At 38.6% G+C, this 27,066-nt stretch overlaps 1 protein-coding gene across 6 annotated transcripts in view; it reads left to right on the forward strand.

Moving 5' to 3' along the window:
- LOC106076738 (uncharacterized) overlaps nt 1-27,066 on the forward strand; it is a 104,091-nt gene that overhangs the window by 25,692 nt on the left and 51,333 nt on the right. For 2 of the 6 annotated variants that reach the window (XM_056037328.1, XM_056037333.1), the window contains exon 1: nt 10,354-10,374. The exons of 3 other annotated variants lie outside the window; for them this stretch is intronic. In XM_056037328.1, coding sequence (XP_055893303.1) covers nt 10,369-10,374 — 6 coding nt within the window. In that variant the 5' untranslated portion in view covers nt 10,354-10,368. Of the gene's footprint in view, nt 1-10,349; nt 10,375-27,066 lie in introns of those variants that run through there. One more of the 6 variants, XM_056037325.1, reaches the window with a different exon arrangement.

The following is a 27,066-nucleotide window of genomic DNA, read 5'->3' on the forward strand; positions in this document are numbered from 1 at the left end:
TTCCTTAATACAGGCTCTATAACTGACTCATAAAATCTATCTTAGCCATCTTTGTTGAGCCACATTAAGTGTTTTTCAATTTCGGCAGATGACTATTCACTGCACTTTATTAATGGAGCCCCGCCACTGGTAGAAATGTGTAACCTATCTTGAATACGCTATTGGAATTAAGTGACTGTAGTTTGCTTTAGATTTTATATCGATAAGGGAAGTTTTATCGTCAAAATCATCTGTTGGGGGTTTTAAACTAAAAAATCTCTGGAGTTGTTTTTTTTTTAAATTGAAAACCCCATTTAGCTACGGCAATAGAATTTAGTAAATATAGTTTGCTTTAGAATAATATAATGTAGGGGAATTTTAAACTCAAAACCATCTGGAGGAGTTTTAAACATTAAAAAAAAGCCATCTGTAGGAAAGGGGTTTAAACCTAAAAACCCCAAATAGGATTGGCTACGCTCAAATAATTTTAGTGTGTAATTTGCTTTTTTTATATTGAAGAGGGATTTTTAAGCATCAAGCCCCTCTGAAGGGGGGTTTAAATTCAAAACCCCTTTTGGCAACGCTCATAGCATTTTGAGTTCGTAATTTGATTTTATTTCTTACACTGAAGATGTATTTTTTAGCTTTAAACCCCGCTTGCAGGGGGTTTAAACTCAAAACCCCTTTGGCTACGCTCATAGAATTTTGAGTGTGTAATTTGCTGTTTTTATATTGAAGAGGGGGTTTATCGTAAATTTAGGGTGGGGGTGTTTAAATTCAAAATCTTCCTTAACTGTGCTCTTGGAATTTGGGGATTCTCGTTTGCATTTTTTAAAATTTGTTATATAGAAAAGGGAGATTTAACTGCGAAAACCCCTGGTAGGGGGTTTTAAACTCGACCCCCCTCTGTTAGGGGGTTTTAAACTCAAAACCCCCGGGTAGGGGGTTTTAAACTCAAAACCCCTTTGGTTGTGCTGAGGCAAGTGATGGTTTAGTATTAAAATCTCACCTAAAATAAACAAAAAAACAAAGCAAAAAATCAGTCACTAAATTCCGATCCCCCCCCAGAGGGGGGGAATTCATTTCGGGGGGGGGGTGAACCCCAAACTCCCCCCCCCGGCTACGCCCATGCTATGTATATCTACGAGATCTATGTCTGCTTGCAATTAAATTGTTTAGGGGGGAAACTCGCTGTAGAGATCTAGAGCTAGCTCTATTGAAAAAAAAAACAACTTTTGATTTAGGCCTAACTAAAAACATGAAAACTATTGCATAATTCAGCAGTGAAAAAAAATAAAAATATTGTAATGACCATGTTCTGTAGTGACTCTATGGTTGCGCACCAGAGCACGAGGATGGACTAAATGAACGGGGAGAGAGGAAGAGGAAGTGCGAGAAGATTGAGATTGGAACGGTTCTTGTTTTTGGTGATCTATGTTGATTAAACTTTGTATTATCTTTGTTCCCATACCTCGTTGAGTTGCCTCCTTTAAATGTTGTAACATTGGTATCAGAAGTGGGATTATAGGCAACTCAACGAACGGGAGGTAAGTTAGTAATGGCTTCCCCTATTATGAAACAACTAGACCAACTCTTGATTAAAGAACTAAAACAAGAGCTTCGGTATCAAGGTCTAAAGCTTGGTGGTAGCAAGGAGACACTTACATCTCGTCTCCGGCAAGCCCTGATTGAGGAAGAAGAAGACCCGGACAGTTATCAATTCAAAGTAGGGCCAGATATAACTGAACTCCTAGGTAAGATGCAGGAAAAGATGGAACTCCTAGGTAAGATGCAGGAAAAAATGGATACACTCGATTCAGGGATCAGGACTGAATTGGTATCGGTTAACCAGAAAATAACCACGATGGAGGTCACGATGAACCAGAGAGTCGATGTGGTAGAAAAAGACATAGAAGAACTGAAAGTTCAAGTTAGAGAAGGGCTCAGCAAGGCGCCGGTGAGTAATACAGGATCAATGTTACCCGAAGGGCTTGTAAAGATGAATACAGGATCAATGTTACCCGAAGGGCTTGTAAAGATGAAACCCCCCTGTGTTTGATGGGTCCGTCTCCTGGTCAGTCTACAGAAGACAGTTTGAGGCAGCTGCTAAGGTCAACAAATGGGGCAGCGAGGAGGAAAAAGCGACCGCTCTAGTACTGGCCCTTAGAGGAAAGGCTTCCGAAGTACTCCAATTCATTCCAAACCAGCAGGATTATGCTTCTCTCGTCCAGGCTATGGAGCTTCGATACGGGGACGAGCACTTACAGGAAGTTTATAGGGTCCAGCTGAAGACCAGACAACAGCGGGTCAGTGAAACCCTACAAGAGCTAAAGACGGACATTGAACGACTTGCCCATCTGGCATACCCCACAGCAGCACAGGAGTTCCTCGAAGTAATCGTCACTGATGCCTTCATCGATGCCGTTCGAGATCCAGAGCTATAAAAGGTTATTAGAGTTAGTGGCAAGTGTAAGGCCAGCGAAGCCCTTGTGTACGCTCTGTCCTATGAAGCCGCTAAGAACGCATCCATCAACAGTCATCATGGTCGGAGACTGGAAGTTCAGGAAGAAGATTTAACACAAGTACTCAGACGGATGACGGAGGTTCTTGAAGAGTATAAGCCAAGCCGGTCACAGGGAGCTCATCGTGCGACCAGGGTCCGTTGCTGGAACTGTGGTGAATCTGGGCATATACAAAGGATGTGTAGAAGAACACCTAATCAGCAAGAAGCGATTCAGCACAGATCAGAAAGGGGTGCATGGCCTGGAGCCAATGGCTATCAGGAAAACTAACATTCGTCGTCTTCAAGGGGCAGAAACCGGCGATCCAGGAAATGGGAGCCCCTGTCAATGTCACTCCAATAGCTGTGCTGGGACAGAGTAGGAGTCTTATGGTAGAAAGAAACATTAGAATTCGGAAGTATCGGTTTCTCGTAGACACTGGTGCTTCACGTTCAGTCATTCGGCCAAATGTCGCAAACAGCAATAATACTACAAATGTGAGTGTGACGATACGAAACTTGCATGCAAAAGTTCATTTGAGTTTTTCCCAGCAAACCGTGAGAAACTTTAATTTTTAACATAAAACAATTATTTTCTTGTCCACCCATAACTAATTTCTTGTAGGATTTATCCCCCCTCGCACGGTTCTCCCGGGACGAATCTCGACGTAAAACATTAACTAGCCTCTCGAGGGCTAACTTTTAATTATTGACCGCTGGACAGGTGACCAGCACACAATGAAGTCGCTGCACCCGCGCTACACGCCGCGGCCTAATAACTTTTCACACCTATCCCCCCCCCCCCCCGCAGGATACACATCGCTCTAAGAATAGCATTGCACTCGGGCTGGACAGATACATATTCGCTTAAGACTTTACTCTCACGGTAGGCAACGAATATTGACCATAAATCTGACCTGACGCCTGACATCTCCGGTACATCGATACATGTGAGAAAATCAGCTAGCTTTCTTCCCCACCCGTTAAACGAAAAGTCCCATCTATATATAGAGAGAGACCAAAGCATTCCAAGTTAGGCCCGCTGGGATTCATACAGTCTCCTCTGTTAGGAAGTTTAGTTGTGAGGTTTCATTAGGGACAAACGGGTAAGTGTAAACATTTTACCATACTCATTTTATCTTATAGGATGTGTGAGTACACATTAGTACACAACCACGTTCCCCGTCATTACATTATGACTTTATTATGTATGTATCTTGTACTATTTTATGTCGATGCTATATCTTCATATAGTATTATTAATGCCACTATGGTTGTCTACATTGAAACTATAGTTATTACATTTAATTTGTTATGTTTCATCCATTCCTGTATTTTAGTGATTGATGTAAACAAAACCCTTTAGTGAATCTAAGTACTGTCTAAGAACTTAGATCGCAGTGCTCTAAACTTACAGAGCCCATGTTAAATTATTTATTTCACACTTCTGTTGTATATCCCTCATACATGTTATTATGTCTCCCACCCTTGTGAACTTATAGTTCCTTGGATGAATGTAATTTTGATTAACTATATCAAACCCTTATTACTGTAGCCATATCCCTAATATTTTATTTTCATCTTATCCTTTAGTATATAATATGCTCATTCCCCATTTTACTGTAACTGATTACTTATCGTCGTAATCAAATTTAATGGATGAATCTTGACTAGTATCATCCTACATTGTACAATAGCACATTTATTGTGGTTATCTTACTTATATCCTTTTGTTATTGAGTTATATGCGCATGCTTTAAGATCTTATAACTAATTGTCTTAAATGCCTTATTGGGATTGATACCAATGCCTACATCTGATTGATTGTAAGGCATATGGGAATCCCTGCTCAATGCCTTTAGGAGGTTCCTAATTGTCTGTCTTATCTCCAGCCTGGTTGCTATCCCCGGTTGCTACAGACGATTGCTACACCCAACTGCTATAACCACCAGATCTCCACCCAAAGCTGAAACCGGAGCAGACCACACCAGATACCCCCCCCAATTACATACCTGTTAGCAAGAAGGCATTGCCTACTGTCCTTGGCCCTATCATATTGCCCAGTATCCACAGTGCCCTATACAGCCCAGTATCATCTGCCCAGTACCCGGCCCAAACTGTCCACTGCCCAATAGTTATTGCCTAATGCCGACAGATTAGAGCAGCCTTCGCAGCAGAAGATAAACTGGTGTTGAGTTAGCACGACTCTCTACGAGCTAGAGACCACAGCTGAGAGATCACCCCACTACAACTTAGTCTGCAGCACCAACCCTCTCTACTGTTATACAGGCAGCGGCCTCACCCTAGAGCCAGCTTGCCTACCGCATAGAGAATATCCCGAGCCTACGTCCTAGGACAGAGCCGGATGACTCATCCTTCTGAGTGCCAGTCCTACGACCACCAGAAGACGACCCACGGGCTAGCAGCTAAGAAAAATAAGTAGCCAGACATAGGAACATTCTTCTCCTCCAATCACTCAATAATTAGCAATCCATGATGAATAGTTATGATAGATATTAGCACCTTTACTTCACTTCTTAATTATAATTGTATTTGATCATTTATCTTTTGTAAACTTTCATTTATTAAATTATTTTATTTATAAACGTATAATATTGGTCTGTTCTTACTGTTAGTTGCGGTGTGCCTGTACAAAATCTTATATGTGAGCGGGATAAAATTAATCAAATTTCCCCTAGACTTAAATAAACGCGCCAAATATTAACTAATTAACATCTCGTCACATATTAATGGGGTCTTGTCAAGGGATCCGTAACTAGAATCCTATATTAGACAGGACAGGCATACAGCAGTAGAACTTTCCAAAAGCTAATATAGTTAACTTTATTTATCTTATAGTATGGATTGCAAACTGAGTGAAGAGTGTTACTAGAGTCTTTACTGTATGTCTATTTTACTTTAGATGTTATCACACATTATCTTAGTTTAATATTATTATTTGTGGTTATTTTAAGTAGCATCACTGTGCTTAATATTATATTATTATTACGGGCAACGTGGTTGTTTCGCACGGGCTTCATATAACGCTCTTACTTCAATAATATCCCTCCTTTTAGTCTTATTAGTCTCCCATTTTATTTCTCTCATACATAAATAATGGCCAGCAATACAAGATCCAAGACTGACTCTGACAGAAAACTCAAAATACAAGAGTTGACAGAGACAGCAGCATTGTTAGAATTAGAAGGGAAAGATCGCTCTGACTACATCCGACAAAAGTTGGATGAGTGGGAGAAGCGGGAATTCGAGTTAGCAATAGAGAGGGAGAAAAATGAGCACGAACTAGCCAGGGATAAAGAAAAAAATGAGCACGAGTTAGCCATGGAGCGGGAGAGACAGGCAACCGAAAGAGCTAAAATAGCTCAAGAGAATGAGGCGGCTCGCACAGTCGCTGATTCTCAGCCTACTAGCCCAGCTTCCAGCCAAGGGTCCTCAATCAGCTCACCCAACATCCCCTTCGAGCCCTTCGATGAGAAGAGCGAAAGTGTTGAGGTCTACTTAACACGATTCGAAGAGGTGGCACGCTATTATAGCTTGCCCAAGGATAGGTGGTGTTTTAGACTAGCTCAATGCCTTAGAGGCAAAGCATATGAGGCTTACACAAAGCTCCCCTCTTACCAACGGGAGGACTTTGAAGCCCTAAAAGAGGCACTATTGGTTTAATTTGAGCTAACCTCTGATTCATACCATAAGAAGTTTCGAGGGTCCCGCCTTGAGCGCAAAGAAACTTATGTCAATCTTTGCGACAGGCTGGACAAATACCTCGGAAAATGGCTAGCCCTAAGCAAAATGCCCGAAACATTTGGTCTTAGAAACCTTATTCTGGCTGAGCAGCTTCGAGACTGCTTAACGCAGGAAACTCGTATATATGTCAATGAGCAACAGGTGATTGACCCTTCTGACATTGCAATTGCTGCAGACCGATACATAGCTGCCAGACAAGACCAGAAAACTAAGACACTAGTAACAGAACCACAATCTAGCGAAACCTCCCCTGCCCAGCCCACACCTCACAACCAAAATCAAAACAACCAGGCACGTGTCCCATCACAACACCCATCCAACCAGTCGAACCGCCCTCCCCATCAATCACGCCAGAATAATTCCTACCACCCCTCTCACCGTGACTCACATAACACGCGTGACGACAGGAGGACTCGACAACAACAAACCCCACATGTCGTATCGGCCCTGACGACCGTTCGACGGCCCAAGACTGGTAACTTGGTAGACCAAGAAATCCCTTTTATACCTCCTCACCCCTCTACATCACCCCCAGGTGTAGAGCAGGCCCTAATAAACGGCGTTCAAACTTATATCATGTTTGATACAGCCTGCTCTTTTACTTCCATAATAAAGGAAGCGCTGATTGATTCAGCAGATCTCACCGGTGAAACGGTTAAGATCCAAACTGTCGACAAAACTACACCTCCAATGGTCTTGCCCATAGCGAGGGTTTATGTAGAATGTCGATACGTGCACGGGTGACTCCATAACAGCAGCGATTTTTCCCTGCCAGTCGGTAGAACCGATTCCCACCCATTCCATCATATCGCAACTACACCCCATCACCCCTCGCTGCCTCAGGTAGGACGCACAGGTACCCTAACAAACCTGACCTCAACAACAGGTCACGTTATTCTCCACCCGAACACGACAGTTCACGGTGGGATCGAAATTAGACATAAAACGGATACCTGGACGCCCAATCTCCCTTACGACTCGTTCCTCGAACTCAGATTAATTTTTTTTCCCTTAGGACAATTAGACTGGACAACGACAAAGCTCAAATGAAACTTATATGCGAATACTTTTTAAGTGGGTGGATATGTGACGATACGAAACTTGCATGCAAAAGTTCATTTGAGTTTTTCCCAGCAAACCGTGAGAAACTTTAATTTTTAACATAAAACAATTATTTTCTTGTCCACCCATAACTAATTTCTTGTAGGATTTATCCCCCCTCGCACGAATCTCACGGGACGAATCTCGACGTAAAACATTAACTAGCCTCTCGAGGGCTAACTTTTAATTATTGACCGCTGGACAGGTGACCAGCACACAATGAAGTCGCTGCACCAGCGCTACACGCAGCGGCCTAATAACTTTTCACACCTAACTCCCCCCCCCCGCAGGATACACATCGCTCTAAGAATAGCATTGCACTCGGGCTGGACAGATACATATTCGCTTAAGACTTTACTCTCACGGTAGACAACGAATATTGACCATAAATCTGACCTGACGCCTGACATCTCCGGTACATCGATACATGTGAGAAAACCAGCTAGCTTTCTTCCCCACCCGTTAAACGAAAAGTCCCATCTATATATAGAGAGAGACCAAAGCATTCCAAGTTAGGCCCGCTGGGATTCATACAGTCTCCTCTGTTAGGAAGTTTAGTGGTGAGGTTTCATTAGGGACAATCGGGTAAGTGTAAACATTTTACCATACTCATTTTATCTTATAGGATGTGTGAGTACACATTAGTACACAACCACGTTCCCCGTCATTACATTATGACTTTATTATGTATTGTTAGACACCTTATTTATATAGATTAGTTATTTAGCGACGCACCATAGAAGACGCATATTGAACGGGACTAGTGACGTTTGGGATATGTTGGGTTAGAGACCGGAAAATCAGTTAGCGATATAATCCTCTAGGGTAACGACGTGTTTAGTGACAGAGACTTTTACTGTGGCCTTTTCTTAGAATAAATATATGTGAAGTTGTTCTTCAGCGTTGACTACATCTCTTTACTTGTTAAATAGATGTTTATTGTTTTGTCTGGATTGTTGATCAACTACACGGAATACACCCGAACAATAATACCCAAACGCTTGCAGAGTAATTGGTTGAAATTCAACAGTCATCCATAGTTGACCTAAAGACAGCCTGAACAAGCAACATCACAGTGGCGACCCCGAACCTCGAAGCCGAACCTCGAAGCCGAACCTCGAACCGGACCTCGAAGCTGAACGTTTACTCAGGTGAGTGTCGTGCACTCGAAGATATAAAGTTTCATCGGAGTACGGCTGAACACAGCATCATCGCAGTGTGACTTTGTTTCAAGCCAAGTCGTCAGTTTTACATACAGTCTTCGCCTGCTCGATCGTACGTTCAACGAGCCGTTAACTCAGGGTGACCTTCGTCAGGACAGTAATCATCGCAACGTCTGGTCTACTCAACGAGTATATTATCAACGCCTGATCTTCGGATGCCGAATCGACCTACAGCCAGAGGAACCGTTCATTCATAACGGGTGAGAGATCGTTAGTGAACCTGTTGGACATATTTTTTCTTCGCTTGAGAAAACAGTCGTAGGAGCCACATAGTCGTATCAAGTTTTACCTCGTCAGTTTTGAGAAGGACAGTTTGCCCGCTGTCAGAAGTATTGTGAGTACTACAAGTTTGGTAGCTAACTAAATCGAGATCGCTCTGTCGTCTTACCCTTTGAGAGATTCTTGTGGAGCAGTTTGCTCATTGAACCGGTTGCTTGCCACTTTTATAACGGTCACTGCGTTTAACCTTTGGAAGGTTAGTGAAGTCGTATTTATCGTTGCTGAACATTGATATATTTATTATACGTTGGTCTAGACCATATCTAGACTTGTTAATATTGAAGTAGTGGAAACAGCTACATCCACTTAATTTTGTTGAAAACCGTTAATCGTATAACGGAACGTCGTCGGAGGTGACCTTGGTCTCACCTAGTCTACATTGGACATTACGGACATTTTGGTCTAGTGAAGCAGCATACAACAGCAAACTTCGTCGTACTACCAGAGTAGCAGCAGAAGCAGTGAACTATTTTAGAGAACCGTTATTCGTCAGCCCAGATCAAGTCATCGTCAAGAAAGTCGTTATTCGTCAGCCCAGATCAAGTCATCGTCAAGAAAGTCGTTATTCGTCAGCCCAGATCAAGTCATCGTCAAGAAAGTCGTTATTCGTCAGTCGTCCAGATCAAGTTGCCGTCAAGAGACTGTTATTTGTCAGTAGTCGCCTACGCAAATCAAGTCGTCGCCAGGAGAACCGTTAACCTATTCGTCAGTAACTGTGTACACAAAGTCGTCGGAACTACACATACGGTCAACAACAGTCGTCGAAGAAACTGAAACATTTTGCTGTGGCATATCAAGACATCTGGGGCATTACGTGGGATACTCGACACGGATTGTATCCACTGGTAGCACCGGAGAACAGAGTCAGAACTGGAAGAGAAGCAGTGGAATTTGTTGTATATCTATCATATTCGAGAATCCGAACAAAGGGAATCTTTCTTATCAAAAGCTAAGTGCCATTTTTCTTATTAGTATATGTTTAGATTGCCCTTAGAAATAGATTTTGTCTAAATTTGGTACGTTAGCCTGAGTAAAATCAGGTGGTGCGCCTTAAAACCCGTCGGGGTAAAAGACGTAATTTAGATGAAAAGCTATATTATACGTTTAGGATAGTGATTGTTTTGTTTGTGTAAACGTCATATCCGTTGTTGCTTGGTTACTTCGTGACGTTATTAATGTGTGCCATATTGTCATATCCCAACTCATAGCGATAGTCTCATTTAATTATTTCATTTGTGTATATTATTTTATATTATTTATTTTTATTAATTTAATTAGATCTGTATTTTTTTTCACTTAATGATAGAAAGTACAGGTAGGATTCTTTTATTGTGAATCAGACTAAAATACATTTTAGTTTGAGCGGTTAAAATCAAATATGATTTTGCCATGAGAATAATGCCGAAACTGGCAGTAGTCAAACGTTGTCGTCTGGCTAATCTTAGATCCACAAATTTTTGTACATTTCGTTGGTACATCTACTGATCTAGACTCTAATTTTGAATATTAATTGAAAGATGAATGAAGGTAGTACATTCTAGATAGATTGTTAAAGATATATTTGACATTGTGTAAACATATTTATTTCATATGGTTAAATAGAACCATAATTTCTGGATTGGATCTAGATCTATCTTATCTACTCTAGACAGTCTTAGAGTCTACTCTATAGACACTTCAGTCACATCAAATTTTAAAATTGATCATAGTTATTCATACTAATAGTCATAGTGCTCTTGATAACTGTAGATCTAAATGGTACTATTATATATAATATACTAGATTTAAATTTGTGTGATATTAATATACAGATTTGAATATAACTCAGACTAGATTTACACATTTACTGAATCTATAGAGACATAACACTTAAAACTGGTAAAAAAGTATGTAAAAACTTAAATATAAAATAAGTTTAAAGTATAGCCATAACTAATATAGGCTAAGTAAAAATATATAAATTTGGGTGAAAATAAAATACAATGGCTACATCATCATATGTGGACCTTAAGGAGGTTAAGGAAACAGCTATGCATGATGGAAAGGCCATGGAGTTAAAAGGAAAGGACTTAGCAGCTTATGTACAGCAAGTTGTGAGGGAAGAAATGGAACGGCAAGATAAAATAAGAGAAAAAGAAGAGATAGAGAGACAGAAAGAAGAAAAAAGACAAGAGATAGAGAGACAGAAAGAAGAAAAAAGACAAGAGATAGAGAGACAAGATAGGATCAGAAAGGAAGAATATGAGAAGCAAAAAGAGGACCAAGAAAGGCAGAGAGAGCATGAAGCTAAAATGGAAAAGATGAGATTGGATGCAGCACAAGCCAGAACTCAAACTGAACAGACAACTCAAGGAAATAACTCAAATAATTCTACCACACAAAGGGACAACCCTAATTCGCAAACATGGCTAAAGAGAAAGATACAAAGTTTGGATGAACAGAAGGATGACATTGGTGATTTTCTGAAAAGATATGAGGTAAAAATGTCTACATTTAATATGCCAGAAGAAGAATGGTCTGAAATACTGATAGACTTCGTTCATGGTCAAGCTCTAACAATATGCCAAAATCATGATCATCATATTGATGATAGCTATCAAGTTTTGAAAAGAGAGTTGTTGAATGCCTATGGTCATAATGCCACAACTATCAGAAAGAAATACTTTGAAAATATACCATCAGTAGATATAGAACCTCAAACTACCATTAATATGGAGAAAGATTTTTTTAATAAGTGGGTAAAAGTAGAAAAAGTGGGAAATTCTTATGAGGGATTAAAAAATTTTATTCTGTTAGATAACTTTATTAACAAGTGTGATCCCCAACTTCAGTCATTCATTAAAGAGAGAAATCCAAAATGTTTAGATGAAGTAACAGAAATAATGAGAATTTATAAAAATGCTTATCCAACTAATCCATTCTCTACTAAAGATAAGAATAAGGTAGATCATGGAACTATACTAATGGAACACCAGCTTCGAGTTTTTTACAAAGACAAAGAGAGTCGAAGTGCCGTCGCGCATCTTTTTTCGCGCACCATACCAATTTGAAAAATCGATGAGGATGCCAAAGAAGAAATTTACTCCGAGAGCCACTTGGATTGACCTTCATTGAGAGTAAAATTTCCCCACACTATATTTTATTAGATCTGTAAAAACTTTATCCATTTTCTGACTATCTGATAAAATAGATACAATTTCCCTGAATAATGGATCGTCACAAAAGATTTTTTTTTAAGGCCACTTCGTTAAAATAGGTGTTTCCAGTACTTCCTCATTTGGGTATTTTACACAAAATCTGGAATTTTTTTAATATACATGTCATTTTTATCATCTGTCCCGCGCTACCAAACCATCCACTTTTCCCGGTCACCAATGTTCTTAACAAGATATCAAGAGAGAGAGGCTGGTCCATTATTTGCGTAGTCCAGCCAGCTTTTTTTTTTGACAACCTTTTTTCGTTCTCTCTCATGAAGGATATGTTTGAAAATTAGTCTTACAAAATACAATTCCAAACCAACTTATGCAGTTATCGTCTTTTCACAGTATTGAGGAGTCATCCTTTTTGCTAGCCAGAGTGTTAATTGGCAAAAGTGAAAAATTCATTTTGTTTAATTTTTTAAAGTAAATATTCATAACTATATCTTTTATATAATAATATATTTTTAAAATAATAATCTTTTATATAGACATGCTTTAATAGATCTAATAAATGATTAACTCGGACCTACCAATATGGGTATATAAATACTTAAATCTGGGTATTTAAAATTTCAAATGCGAATTTAAAAAAAAACGAACTTATATTGATCTAGATCTCTTGTATAATATCTAGAATAATATAGACGTCTAGATCTACAACACCTAGACTAAAGTTAAAGACTAAGGTCTAGATTTATTTAACGTTTTAAAAAAAAATCAATAGATCTAATATAGACAGTCATGAGATCCACTCTATTTTATCTAGATCTAGACCATACATGAGATCAATTACTGTCAATTGTCAATATCATGAATATCTATACTATAGTAACTATATTATAGATTATACTATATAGAATAGATAGAGTCTAGAGTCTAGATCTAGATCTATCGATCATCTAGTCTGTCTATAGCTATACTTACTTACTATTATACACTTTTACAGTATATGAGTATACTCATACGAGTCATACTGGCTATACTATAGTATAGACACTATAGTTAGTATAGTTAATACTTCGCCCTCAGTCAGACGGGATGGTGGAACGCTTTAATCGCACATTGATACAACACTTGGCTAAGATGACAGTAGAACAGCAAAACGATTGGGATGACTACATTCCTCTATTCCTCATGTCTTATAGAGGAGCCATTCATGCAACCACTGGTTATACGCCAGCCAAATTATTATTTGGTCGGGAACTTCGGCTGCCAGCAGACCTTTTATTCGGGTTGCCAGGAGAAAAACAAACGACAGCTAGCGAATACGTAACAGAACTTAGGGGGAGACTTGAGAGGGTTCATGCACTTGCACGGAGTAGGATAAAAGACAGTAGCGACCTCATGAAGACCAGATATGATAGAAGAGCCAATTCTACGGGGTTTGTAGAGCATGATCTCGTTTGGCTGTACAACCCAAAGAGAAGGAAGGGAAGATCGCCTAAATTACAAAAGGATTGGGAAGGTCCGTATTGCATTGTGAAGAGAATCAATGACGTGGTATACCGTATCCAGAGGGGTCCTCGAACTAATTTCAAGGTGGTACACGTCGATCGGTTGTATCGGTAATGTGGAGAGGAGAGAGGAACAGAGTCAGTTCGGGACGAACAGACATAAGAAGGGGGCAGTGTAATGACCACGTTCTGTAGTGACTCTATGGTTGCGCACCAGAGCACAAGGATGGACTAAATGAACGGGGAGAGAGGAAGAGGAAGTGCGAGAAGATTGAGATTGGAACGGTTCTTGTTTTTGGTGATCTATGTTGATTGAACTTTTATTATCTTTGTTCCCATACCTCGTTGAGTTGCCTCCTTTAAATGTTGTAACAATATCATAGACATTTTAAAAACTAACTCAATAAGTTATCTAAGCATATAAGTAGAGACACAATTGCGGAACAGTTTGCAGCTACTTTTAGTTTTTATTTTTTTTTGCTCCGTAATGGTTAGACCTATGGAAAAACTAAAAGTATCTAGGCATTGCCCATCCATTTTCTGATAAAAATAGACGCATTGTTTAGTTTTTCAACACATATTTAAATTTTACATTCAAATGGACTGAGATATGGTCAGTCACAATTACGGAACAAGATTTTTTAAGAGGTCACAATTGCGGAACACGGTAAAAATGTCGGAACAAAGCCTATATAAAGCATATATTTATTAATCTTATATAATATTGAACTCCCTATCCTTTACATTAATCTTATTTTATTAAAGCTTAAGACAACACATTGTAACATTGTAACTTTTTGATTCTCTACCTATTTAATTGTAATTGACGTCACGGGTCACTATCCTGGTTTTATTTTCCACTATTCTGTAATTCTTTTTTGTTATATTAATATTATATAGGCCTATATGATATTATTTGATATTATGATATTATGATTTGTCCTCCTTTTGCTGGACGTCTGGTAATCATAAATTATATATATATATATATAAATTATATATATACTAGCCATATGTTACCCGTGGACCGCGGGTCTCAATTTGCGTATCACTGTCGATGTAGTCACTGAGAGTGTTTTGTAAACAATTAAACGAAATAATAATGTTATAAGTAAAACGAATGTGGAATGCGTGAATGTAAAAATAGTATGAATGGAGCTATAAAATTAGCTTTTCGACCTAAATCCATTTTTTCAAATAAAAACATTTGCTTGTAGGCCTACATATATTTGATTAAAGTATGAAATGAATAGACAATTTTGTATGTTCATGTTTGAATTAGATCTTGAATTAGAGATAGATCTAGATCTAATCTAATCTAGTTTCCCTTTAATTTAAATATTGTCTTGGATAGAGAGTTCGTTCTGCGCATGCGTGGCCTTTTTTGTTAGATGTACCGGTACGCGATTAATTAATGGAACTATTAAAATGTATTCAGGCCGATTGTGAGTATGTCAACACAGCTTCGCAGCTATAGCGAACGAATGTATGAAAAATGCTTTAGAAAAACAAATTTGAATGTTAATTTGATTGACATATGAAATGAATGGACTATAAATGGAATTTATTTGTTTTAGTTTTTTTGTTACTCTTAATAACTGACATTTTTCTGGGTGGAAAGACGTGCTCCAATTCGAATCCCATTTTTGTAATTCATCTAATTCTCTTTGTAAAATATCTGTATCTTGTGTTGTTTTTTATAAATAATCTGACTTTTGTTCCTGAACTAATGCAATTTGGTCAATCATTTATGTAAATTAAAAAAGTAGTGGACCTAAGACAATTCCTTAAGGTACGCCTGAGTTTATTGTTATTGGTGCTGTTTTAGAGCCATTTATTATTACAGTTTGCTCTCACCCTATCAGAAAATCCTTAATCCACTGATACAATAGAGTAAATAGACCATCAATGGCAAAATATTTTAATTAGTTGGTGAACTTTGTCAAAAGCCTTGGAAAAATCTAATAATATAGCATCTATTTGCTCACTATTATCTAAACCTTTTGAAAAATCATCAATTAGTCCTATTATTTGTTTTTCACATGATATATTTCGTAAAGCCATGATGGTATAGAGTAAGGACATTATGTTTGTCTAAGTGGTTTATGATGTTGCTACATATTATGTGTTCTAGAATTTTGGAATAAATTAGTGGGAGTGATGGCGCCTGAGATATGATAGGATGTCACAGCGGACTTAGTGGAAGTGATGGCTTCAATGATAGGATAAGATGTCACAGTGGACTTTGTGGGAGTGATGGCGCCGAGATATGATAGGATGTCATAGCGGACTTAGTGGGAGTGATGGCGCCAGAGATATGATAGGATGTCACAGCTGAGTAAGTGGGAGTGATGGCGCCAGAGATAGGATAGTATGTCACAGCGGACTTAGTGGGAGTTATGGCGCCAAGGATAGGATAGGATGTCACAGTGGACTTAGTGGGAGTGATGGCGCCAGAGATATGATATGATGTCACAGAGGACTTAGTGGAAGTGATGGCGCCAGAGATAGGATAGGATATCACAGCGTCTCTAAATGATATCTTCTTCAATGGGCTACTGATTTATTCTTTTCCAGTTCCTCAATTAGGGATTTTCCCTCTTGCCAGCAGACCATTAGAATCTTCCTGAGGCAGGTATTGATTAATATCTGGATTTTTTATGGTAGCGACGGTGGTTCTCCATGTCTCTTCTCCATAGTATAGTATTGGCTTCACAATGATATTGGAGAGTGTGATTTAGGTGGTGGTGCTTATTTGATTGGAGTGTTCTTCAGCTGATGGAATGTTGGTAAAGCTTCACCAATGCTGACATCTGCACCTGTTCCTCCATGGTTGTCCAGGATACTGCCGATATAGGTGAAACGTTTTACAACTCACCTTGGACTATGGGTGTGTCGTGGAACACTCTAAATTCGTCACTTGAAACATAGACACATTTCAGAAGGAAATAACGCTGCACATAGATAAAACACCCAGGGACATCTTTGTTGTAGGTTGGCACAAAAAATAAAAGAAAAATTCTTTTAGACCCTTTTTATGGACTAAAGACCTGCAGCTACAAAAATTTAATTTTAATAAAGAGCAAGAGATAAGCAAATTAAGCGAAAGATGCCAGAGAATAGGGCAGGGTCCACGTCTTTACATTTGAATTGCGTTGGTTTGGGGATCGTTCTGGACAAGTAGCTTTCTAAGCTTATCCTCTTCACTACATCTAGTTAATAAAACTTCCATTAATTTTTTACATCAGTTGGCTATGTCATATTTTGACATCTATTTAGTTCAATAGCCAGTGACATTTTGAGACCTTGTCTTGCAGTGACATTCAAAAACCTTATCTTTCAGCGACGTCCAGACATCTTGTCTTGCAGTGACAACCAGACACCGTGTCTTGCAGTGACATACATCCAGACACCTTGTCTTGCAGTGACATCCAGACACCCTGTCTTGCAGTGACATCCATACACATTGTCTTGCAGTGACAGACATCCAGACACCTTGTCTTGCAGTGACAGACATCCAGACACCTTGTATTGCAGTGACAGACATCCAGACACCTTGTCTTGCAATGACAGACATCCAGACACCTTGTCTTGCAGTGACATACATCCAGACACCTTGTCTTGCAGTGACATCCAGACACATTGTCTTGCAGTGACAGACATCCAGACATCCTGTCTTGCAGTGACATCCAGACACCTTGTATTGAAGTGACAGACATCCAGACACCTTGTCTTGCAAAGACAGACATCCAGACACCTTGTCTTGCAGTGACATACATCCAGACACCTTGTCTTGCAGTGACATCCAGACACATTGTCTTGCAGTGACAGGCATCCAGACACATTGTCTTGCAGTGACAGACATCCAGACACCTTGTATTGCAGTGACAGACATCCAGACACCTTGTCTTGCAGTGACATCCAGACATCTTGTCTTGCAGTGGCAGACATCCAGACACCTTGTCTTGAAGTGCCATCCAGATACCGTGTCTTGCAATGACATCCAGACACCTTGTCTTGCAGTGACATCTAGACACCTTGTCTTGCAGTGACATCAAGACACCGTGTCTTGCAGTGACATCAAGACACAGTGTCTTGCAGTGACATCTAGACACCGTGTCTTGCAGTGACATCCAGACACCGTGTCTTGCAGTGGCATCTAGACACCTTGTCTTGCAGTAACATCTATTAACTGTGAATGCATACTAATCATCCTTAGAATTGAGCTTGGACATTCAACTTGGGAAAGGAACACCAATCAACACACAAAAAAACGAACATAACACTCATCTCTCAGTTGGATGTTTGTACTGAATGACATGTAGACAATAATACGTCTCATAAAGAAGGCCTACCAAGAGGCTAGTTTGGCATGAAATAAAATCAGTATGCCCACAGACCTACAGCACCAAATAATATCTTTATTTCTAAAGCCTGGGCGTATTTGTTTAACTTCTAATATCAGTGGAGCGTGACAATAATACAGTAAATCCCCTATTTTTAGAATCATTTTTTCAAGCAAGATTCTTCAATGAAAGCTTCTGTTATGCACACAAAAAGATTTAAATGAATCACAAGACTCACAAGACTCAAAGGATCTACAATCTATATATATATATTATATATATATATCTATATATATATAATTCTCTTCTTCGCTCAAGAGTTTGGACAAGAAGAAGCAGTAAAGGAAAGATCACTTTTATTTCTGCAGATAGAGTTATCCCACGAACTTTACGAGCCTTGCGTGTAGCAAAGTCATACAGTGTATCATAAAAATTCTATTTCCTACGTAGATCACGATCAATAGCAAGAATTGACAAATGTTTCAATCTATCTACGAGAATTGTTGAACTTAAGTAATTCTTCATTAGTTTGAGGCGCGAGAAGCTTCTTTCACCAGATTCCAAAACTACGGGTAATGCCGTTTTTTTTTATCGCGCGTAGGATTTGCATTTTCCGTATTGAATGACACCCCAAAATGACAATTTTTGTCTAGATCTATATATTTCCGGAGATTCGTATGAGTTTTCTAAAGATTGTAATAATTTCCAGATATTTCCAGGACTTTTTCGTATATTTTGCAATTTCGGGAGATTTTCAGGAGCTCCTGGTAAATTGACAGGAGGTCGCGATTATAAAATAATAATAATAATAATAATAAGACAAATAATAAAGATTATTATTATTATGTTAGAAATGAACGAGTAGTCATTCTCTGGCGCTGCCAGGGTCGAGTTTCGCTAAAGAGAAACAAAATTCATCGTAGTCCCTTTGACAGTTTCCACTGAGGAATTTTCTGGTGATGTGGCAGGTCTGCAGCAGTACCGCCTTCTGACAGGCAACGAAGATGTTCCTAGGAATGTTAAGGGCCTTGAAGGTGTCTGTGAGGTCAGTTGTTATTATCCCCTCGGTTGATAATAATACAGGACAGAGTAATCAGGACAAAAAATTACGAGAAGCATATCCTGAAACTCAATGTTGTCGACAAATGCCGAAAATGTGGAAATGTGGGCGAGTCGATTGAACACATTATGGCAGGATGTCCAGCCCTATCAGAATCAGCCTACCTAGGTCGCCATAACCAAGTTGCAAAGTTAATACACCAACACCTGGCTTTGACGTACAAATTGATCGGTAAGGACACTCCCCCTTATTATAAATACTCTCCGCAAGAGGTTCTCGAGTCTACTGAACATCTGCTGTACTGGGATAGGCCTATTCTGACCGACAAAACGGTAGATTTCAATCGCCCGGATCTGCTGTTCATCGATAAAAAAGAAAAAACCGCTACCATTATCGATATCGCCGTACCACTGTCTCATAATTTAAGAAAAACTGAGATAGAAAAACAAAGAAAATATGGGAACCTAGGCTTGGAGATTAAGCGTCTATGGAAATTGTCCAAAATAACAATATACCCCATTGTTATATCAACCGAGGGGATAATAACAACTGACCTCACAGACACCTTCAAGGCCCTTAACATTCCTAGGAACATCTTCGTTGCCTGTCAGAAGGCGGTACTGCTGCAGACCTGCCACATCACCAGAAAATTCCTCAGTGGAAACTGTCAAAGGGACTACGATGAATTTTGTTTCTCTTTAGCGAAACTCGACCCTGGCAGCGCCAGAGAATGACTACTCGTTCATTTCTAACATAATAATAATAATCTTTATTATTTGTCTTATTTGTCTTACAATTTGTGCATTACACCAAACAAAAAACATTATAACTATAAGAAACCAAAGTGTACATTTACACCAGACTCACTCATAATTTACATGTGACAAAGTTTATACCAGATTGTTCTTATTTAATGATTTGATTGCCAGGGGAACAAAAGAGTGTTTTTGTCTGTTTGTCTTTGCTATCGGTGTCTTGTATCTCTTTTGTGATGGTAAAATCACAAAATCCTGACACAAAGGGGGATTCTTTATTTCGAGAATCTTGTTAGCTTTTTTATAGATGTATTATTATTAAAGGATTGCTATGGCTGATTTTCAAAATCATGAATTTCTTTAATGCGTTGCATTTATTGTTCTTTTCTTCTCAAGATCATTTTTTTTTATTTTCTTTCTGCATTATATTCGTGTCTTTTAAGAATTAATAGGCCTACTACCCTAATCATTTACTCCTTTTGTACCTGTAATGTCTTCTTTATTTATTTATTCCTAAAACAACTGACATGGACCCTTAAATGCAGAATAAAGTGACTTGAAACACTAAAACCATTGACAGTAAGTCTATTTTTAACGTTCAGTAAACTTTGATAATGAATATCACGATTGTATTTTAGAGAAATGTGCATTGTGTCCACAATTATCTGACATACGCGGATTTAGAGATACCTACAAATTTGTCTAACACACCACTAGCACAAAATGAAGCAACTCAACGTTGAGTATTTTTCTTGAATTGATACAAATAATCCTAAGCATGGGCGTAGCCAGGGGGGGGTTGGGGTTCAAACCCCCCTCCCCGAAATGACTGAGTGACTGATTTTTTGCTTTGATTTTGTTTATTTTAGGTGAGATTTTAATACTAAACCATCACTTACCCCGGCGCAGCCAAGGGAGTTGTGATTTTAAAACCCCTACCAGGGGGGTTTGAGTTTAAAACCTCCTAATAGGGGGTTTTGAGTTTCTTCTTCTTCTTCTAGCCAGCTTTATTGCTGCTGAGCTGTGAGCTCTTTTGCAGACTGTGCCAAGGAAAAAAAGTGTGCTGTTTTTTTTCAGTTGTTCAGCACTGCCGTACAGGGTGTTGGTTATGTTGGGCTGTAGTGTAAGTAGGGTCTGCCTAAGGTGGATTAGGGAGGGGCATTCAAAGAGTTTAAAACCTCCTAATAGGGGGTTTTGAGTTTAAAACCCCCTACCAGGAGTTTTTGCAGTTGAATCCCCCTCTTCTATAAAACAAAATTAAAAAATGCAAACGACAATCCCCAAATTCCAAGAGCACAGTAAAGGAAGATTTTGATTTTGAAACCCCTCCAAAATTTACGATAAACCCCTCTTCAATATGAAAAAAAAAGCAAATTATGCACTCAAAATGTTATGAGCGTAGCTAAATGGATTTTGACTCAGTTTTAAGTTTAAACTACCCTTTAGTGGAGTTTGAAGCTAAAAAATACATCTTCAATAAAAAAAAAGGAAATTACACACTCTAAAATCTATAACCGTAGCCAAAGGGTTTTTGAGTTTAAATCCCCCTTAAGAAGGGTTTGATGCTAAAAAATACCTCTAAATATAAAATAAGCAAATTACACACTAAAATTATTTGAGCGTAGCCAAGCCAATTGGGGATTTTGAGTTTAAACTCCTCTCCTCCAAATGGTTTTGAGTTTAAAATCCCCCCTACAGAGCGATTTGAGGTGGAAAACCTCTATCTTCAATATTATTATAAAGCAAACTACGGTTACCAAATTCTATGATCGTAGGTAGCTAAATGGGGTTTTGAATTTAAAAAACACGCAACTAAATCCTGAGATTTTTTAGTTTAAAACCCCTAACAGATGATTTTGACGATAAAAGTTCCCTTTTCGATATAAAATCTAAAGCAAACTACAGGTACCTAATTCCTACACACACACACACACATACATACATACATACAAATATTTATTTTTGCGGGGGTGGGGGGGGCGGAGAGAAAAAATCCCCCACTAAACCCCCCCCCCGAAAAAAAATCCTGGCTACGCCCATGATCCTAAGTACAAGTAACTTATACAATGACACATTAAGGCAGTGTTTCTCCCACATTACGTGGAGGCGACCTTGACAAAATTTTCGTATAAGTCCCCTTGGAAGCTGGGGACCTCGAGAAGCGATGTAGGCTCCTGCATTGAGGTCCGTGAGTTTTTTTTAAAGAATATAATGAAAAAGAAAAGAAACTCAGTCATAGTTATTACATAATATTTAAGTTTTATTTTTAAATTTTTAGTAATGTAACACTATGTTTAGAATCCAAATTTACATAATGAAATTTCACTAAAACGAGTCCTTTGTAGTTTTTTTTTTTTGGGGGGGGGGGGAAGGGGAGGGTTAGGAAATAGTGTTGCTTACATAATTTTTAAGCGTTGTAAAAATTTCTTTCTGAAAAGACACTAAATTAAATATTTCTAGCACTGGCCGATATAAATTACAAATTAAAATACAGATAAAAATAGGTCAAAAATTAGATCTAGGAGCGCCAGCTCACATATAATGACCCAAAAATATTTTACGCTTAACTAACAGCCATTTAACATAAAAATGAAAATGTTTTTAACATTAAGTTTTTAATTACTAAAGCTACTTACAGGACTGGGTATTTGATTAAACAACAATATTTATATAAATAAGAAGATACTAATAAGAAAAAAATGTTTTGACTAATCTGCTTCTGTAAGCGTCATTCGAAACAAATATTTCAGACAAGCCGCGAAAATTCAAGGTCAGAAATATGTAGGCGCCTATGGAAAAACCCTTGGGAATCCCTCGCGCACCTCTCCAGTTTTTCTTATTAAAAGTTTCCGAAATAGCTTATTTACGAATATTATTTTTTTTATAGTTTTCAAAGGATAATGAAATAATTAGAATTCAAATAAATTATTAAAATATTTAAGTATTTTTTAAAATTAAATCTAAAAATTTTAAAAATTAAAGGTAAACTCGGAATAATGATTTGGTCGCCCCTTACTTTCCGCCGCCTGCGTGCAATGTACACATAGCACAATAGGTAGCGGCGGCCCTTTCCATAATAATAGGATAGAAGAAATGTGTGATTAAATTATGTTCATAACAATTGTGAGCAGGTCAGGCAGGCGCGAGTGGATGGAGAGAGAGGGCCTATTCTCTGCTGCTCAACATTAAAATTTACCTAACAGTAGGCAGATGTTAGCGCTACTGGGTGGGCTCATCTGTGACACCTCAGTCTACGACCAAGGGGCTAGAGTCACCTAAGTAACCAGACATACTAAACTAAACTAAATGGAAACAAGATAACAAACTTTAGTTTAGTATAAATAAAAGAAATGAAACTTTATTTACATGGAATCAAATAATAATAAAATATAATATATACACTAACCACTATAAACTACCCTCTAAATCTACACCACTACAAACACTAACAAACTAACCAAACTAACTAACACAAACTGATCAAACCAACTATCTAACTAAATCACTACAACTACTACACTAGACCTAGATCTACACAAACACACTACAATGAACTAGTCTAGATCTACAATATCCTACTATTACACTCATAACACTAACACTAAAACAAGAATATCTTATCCTTAGGCTCAGTACCTTACTATTCACTAAGAACAGACCTGAGAAACAGACTATAAATATAACTAAGTTTACTAAGGCGATAATAAAGAAACAAAATAACACTAGCTTAAGTAATAAGCTTCCCTAGAATTAGATCTAGAATAGATCTACAGAAACAATAACAAAACTATCAATACTGTCAATAGCAGAAACAAAGTAACACTAGCTTCTAGATTCCCTAGAATTAGAATAGATCTAACAACAGCAGTTATAAACAGCAGCTATTAGCAGTAATATTCGGTAAAACTTTACATCGCTGGACCCTAGTTTTTCAGGTCAATTATTTGGCAGCTGTCTATCCGCACGTATGATGACGTACTGACGTGACCTCACCTGCTCGCGCGCAGAGCGCGCCCGGTCACTGCCCTCTCTCTCTCTCTCTCCTCTATGTAATATAGATTTAGATTTTTTTGTACAATTTATTCTTGGAATAACTATTAATGTTTAGATGGTATTTTATGTTTTTAATTGGGGAATTTTTATTAATATATTATTAATTAATTACAGACCTACGTATCTTTGCTAAAAAAATAATATTATAAATCTAATCGTGATAAATCTAATCGTGTGTTAACTGTTTTGTTTCTTTTAAATACGTATTGAAATACATTTTTTTCTGCTCTCGTTTTTTTTTTTTTAGAGTATGTAATCTTATTTTTCTACTTTAAAAATAATTATAATTATTAAATATGCAAGCAAAAAATGTGTATTTTGTATATTTTTATGTTTGCGGAAATATAGGCACAGGGTTGACGTACTGCCGTAAATCCATAACTGGATTTTTATATTACGAGTACGCTACAAATGGACATTTTGTTAACCATGACGAAGTTGCCGACCGTAATATGTCTCCTTCTGTCTTGAAAGACAAAGGATGTAAATAATGTACTCACATGAAAAACTAGTTTGTGTTTCTTTTTGAGTCCACGAACAATCGGATCCTACTAAGTAAGCCGATTCCGAAGCGGCAAAGTTAGCCACTGTTCGTATGTCTGAATGCTCCTGTTTTAGGGCTATCTAACAGGGCTGCTTTTTTGTGCATCCCCTTTTTTATGGCAACTTCATTTCTTTCGCTATCGGCGAGGTTCGTACCAGCACGCTCAGTTTGTTCTGTTGTCCATCCTGCGCGATGTTCTCAAACTATTTGTTTATACCTGTAGTCGTCAAGATAGGAACGGCCCAGGAATATATGGTTCCGCAATTTGGAAGCAGATGTCAAGCAGATGGGCAAGACGTGGGGACAGTTGGAGAGAGTCTAACTTGACTCGCTGATTCTTAAGATGAAGGTTTATGTTTCTCATCTTTGCTGCCACTTGCAGTTTTCTCAGTCTCGTAAATGGTCCTGACGTTCCTTGTACTGATGATGGTGAAGGTCGGATAATCCTGGCGCCGAACAGCTGGAGATCCATCTTCTTCCAGGTCCGCTGTTTGGTTTTTCAAGTTCTTTATTGTTTAGGTCAAGTGACCCTAGCATCATATAAGTAGATAAAATTTTTACGGAATAGGCTACTTCCAAATATTTGAGATTTTCTCTACTCCTCGACTAAGCTAAGCCGAAATAAACTAAGATACACGTCCAAAAATCTCTATAAAATGTTTACAAAGCTGTGCGTTTTCTAGTTTGTGAACCTAGTATAAAATGCAAAGGTTTATAGACGTCAACTAAATTAGGTAACTTTTGGTGTGCTTGGAGTGAATGGAAAAATTCAAATCCTGGGCGGGTGTCTTGTGGGGGGGGGGGGTCTGAGCCGTAAGGGTAAACTACAGGGTGCGTCAAAAAAATGGTTCAAAGTTCCTCTTGTCCTGTAGCCCAGATGGCCCGCTCTGAGTCAATCGGCTGGTCGAGCTGAGCTACCAGCATAGGTCATCGACCTAAAGGGTCAATCAGGGAGCTGCTGTATCCAGTTTCAAAGCTCCTGATTTGAAACACGATCCTCCAAGAATGACACATTATGGTATAATGCTGTCTAAGCGGGCTCAGAGGGCACTGGTAGGATGAGAAGCGCATGGACCACGGATAATAACAGCCTCATTCCATTCAGTGAAGAAGAGGATTAACTTAGATATTGTCTTAACAACAAATGACAGTGAAGAGGAAGAGAAGGATAATATTTACAACAGACTGACTATCATCATACTCGACAGACTTAAAAAGAGAAAGATAGGGACGGCCCAGGAATATATGGCGCCGCAATTTGGAAGCAGATGTCAAGCAGATGGGCAAGACGTGGGGACAGTTGGAGAGACATGCCCAGAACCGAGACGCCTTGAAGAAGCTGGCTGGTGGCCTATGTCCCATAAGGGACCACAGGCAGAGATGAGATGATGATGGCCAACCATGTACATCTAATAATAGGCTTGCAATTCTTTGCAATATAAAAGGTATATTAGAAAGTTCTTCAACTTCGTACGAGTCAAAACGTTGATTTGGAATAAATAAATAAAAAAATACGAGCAAGAGCATTATGAATCAACTGAATTTGCCGGGTATATTGGTGGTGAAACGCAGATATCTCAGGCCCTGCTCAGTCACGGTGAAAGACAGGGCATTTGAATACTTTTGTCCAAGCATATGGAATAAGAAAAGTGCCTTTATCGGCTTCAACAATCTGTAGATGAGAGGCTCAGAGAAGAACAAGCAGGCTTCCAAAGAGGCAGAACATGTGCAGAGCATATCTTCGTTCTACGAAATATCATAGAACAAAGTATTGAGAACCAATAATGGCTAACGATCAGTTTCGTAGACTTTAAGAAAGCGTTTGATAGTGTCCACCGAGAATCAGTATGGAAAATAGCACCGGTATAGCCCTGGTGGGTTCATTCTGAACACCCGAATGGCTCGACCCTTGTTGGACTCGATGGCGGGTGGGGAGCACAAGTGATGAACAGCCACAATTGTCTATGGACAACAGAAAAAAAAACCTACTTGCCCCAGATTTATGTCTGGGCAAGAAAGGAAGAATGGAAGAAAGAAAGAAGGAGGGCACAAGAAACTCTATCAAGCCATCATTTCTGGTGGCCAGGTGTACAGAAGAGGGGAAAAGCCTAACAAAGATGAGACCTTTTCTCATCTACAATGCATTTAAGGCAGTAGCTGGAGAGCCCAAGAGTGTATCAAAGTTGCACGAGTCATCTGAACTTCTCGTAGAAGTTGATAGCAAGATACATTCTAATGGGCTTACACATAGTATAGATCTAGTAAAAAATATATAATATTTCTACACTTACAGGCCGTCCCAGATACAGGGATAAAAATATAATTAGACGACAGACCACAAATATCTTCAGCTGTCACACAGACAGATATGGTACTGACCACTGGTCAACTGTACACTGAACTGTTTTTAAAACAGCGTGGCATCACTTTTTATACACAAAAAGCGGAAGTACAAATAATACGTTTGGCACTAGCCTATAAAAATAAAATATATAAAAATATAGCTCTGGGAGCACATGCTCACACAATATATAAGAAATATGTACATAAATTTTGTTCATCTATACTATAAAGTAAAAAGTAAGTCTTATGTATTGTTACGATCTTTTCTATCAGGCCTTCTGCAAACACTGCTCAACACAATAGCACCACCAATACAAGAACTTGACAACAAGAGCTACGATGAACAATATGGCGGTTTAATGACAAATACATCAACAACAGCCAATAAACACAATTAGCTACACTAACTTTAAAAGCTTTGCTACACTACAGAACTGCCTAAATAATCTCTACAAGTCTCTCTA

This window comes from Biomphalaria glabrata, chromosome 8 (assembly GCF_947242115.1).
Source record: "Biomphalaria glabrata chromosome 8, xgBioGlab47.1, whole genome shotgun sequence".
Lineage (NCBI taxonomy): Eukaryota > Metazoa > Mollusca > Gastropoda > Planorbidae > Biomphalaria > Biomphalaria glabrata.